This window comes from Stegastes partitus, unplaced genomic scaffold (genome assembly GCF_000690725.1).
Source record: "Stegastes partitus isolate 25-593 unplaced genomic scaffold, Stegastes_partitus-1.0.2 Scaffold961, whole genome shotgun sequence".
Lineage (NCBI taxonomy): Eukaryota > Metazoa > Chordata > Actinopteri > Pomacentridae > Stegastes > Stegastes partitus.
Genome location: NW_007578692.1, coordinates 279,432 through 281,142, shown reverse-complemented (window position 1 = coordinate 281,142; position 1,711 = coordinate 279,432). Strand labels below are relative to the sequence as shown.

General features: G+C 38.1%; 1 protein-coding gene across 1 annotated transcript in view; it reads left to right on the top strand.

Moving 5' to 3' along the window:
- Positions 1–363: 363 nt before the first annotated feature.
- Positions 364–1,711, top strand: part of LOC103366635 (gastric intrinsic factor-like) — an 8,251-nt gene continuing 6,903 nt past the window's right edge. Inside the window, exons 1-2 of the mRNA XM_008294407.1 lie at positions 364–446; positions 533–674. Of these exons, the coding sequence (XP_008292629.1) occupies positions 377–446; positions 533–674 (212 nt within the window). The 5' untranslated portion in view covers positions 364–376. The remainder of the gene's footprint in view (positions 447–532; positions 675–1,711) is intronic.

The following is a 1,711-nucleotide window of genomic DNA, read 5'->3' as shown; positions in this document are numbered from 1 at the left end:
TATGTGTAGGACAAACATATATTTGCACTCCATTTACTTAATTTTTCTTGGCTATATATTGAATCTGAGAATGCAGCTGTGGACTATATTTTGATACAGTAGCGCTTGTAATGTGTCTTTAAACATCTGACTGTACTGTATACTATATTTGCACTTGAGAAATCTGAATAAAAGAAGTTTAAAAAAGAATTATCAGTACAAACATGATTTTAAGAACTCGAGATGACGTTTAAATGGAAAGCATTATCAGTTTTATTAAACTAATATCAACACAGTTCTGTCCAGCCCAGAATGTAAACAGTGACGATTACATTAAAACACAGGTGGTGCAAGTACAGCGTCCAGTTGCCTCGGCGAAGTCGACAGTTCAACAGCTATGACGATGCCTGCTCTCCTCTCTGCAGCCCTGATGCTGCTGCTGCTGCTTCCTGGGACTCTGACTGAAGGTAGGCTTCAGAACAATTCAGTAAACGTTATTTGGTGCGATTTTCAGTATTATCAATACCCGTTGTTCTTTGTCATCACCATGTAGACAGCAAACCAGTTCCCGTTAGCGTGGTGGTGGAGGACACTGTAGATGGTGCCGTTACATTGACCTACGCCACTGAGGTGGCTTCCAAAGGGACCCTGCTGGATGCACTGAAGACACTCATGGCCACCAATTCAAAGTTTACGTAAGATCATAGCACCAGCTGTCACCTCAGTGTGACAGTTCACAAGGTGAAACTGGTTTGATTCATATAAAACTCTGTTTATGTTTTCTTAAAAGTAGATAAAGTTATCTTGTACTTTGCAATTTAATCCACAAAAGACTTATTTTTTTACAAAGTACACATTTCTGAAGTGTGATGTTCCTCACCTTCATAAAAAAAAAAAAATCCTCAGACACACAAACAACTGAGAAATGTTACACTTCATTGTAGTAAAAGGTAAAAATAAACTCAACTGCTAGGCTCACACTGTACCAGTATGACTGATGACTGTTCTAGTACAGCCTTTCTAATAGAAATTGTTTATATCTAGAGCAAATTTGCAAAGGAAAACGTTTTGTAGGACATGAAATGCTGAGTGGCAAGCCACATATACATATATGCAGTGATGTCTTTGCATTTGGCCCCACCAGATGTCGCTGTGGAGCTCTATGCTGGTTTAAAATAATTACGTGGGAAAAAAATCGGTCTTTATAGAATAATAATCTATAAAGAATATTTTGTCAAGAATAATAATCCTCTAAAAAGACCAATTATGCTACCAAGACGATTTCATTATAACCATGTATGCATAATCCAAAGGCTTTGCCCACAGAATGCCAACAAGTAGCCTAATCCCTCTTGACGCACCTTGGGTCCAGCCCATCAGCGTTTGTTTAAGTGATGAACTGCTGAAATCATGGTGCACATGTCTAAACCTGCTCTCTTGTGGCCCCAAGCTGAAGTCATCCAATTAAAATATTGCAATGACATACGTCAAGATGTAATAAACGTGTACAGTTTTGGCGAATGGTAGTCGCAGCAAGCTAGGTTGGTTTTCATTGTGAGGGAACAAGACGGAAAAAAAAAAAAGAATCAAGTAGATGCTTTAATAGCAGCTACATTTACATGAAAGATCGACGTGCATCCTTTCCATTCAAGAAATGAACAACACTGGTGAGTGACATTTTTTAGTGACCCTTAATTTTTAATGCTATGCATAAAAATAGGTTTTATTCTTG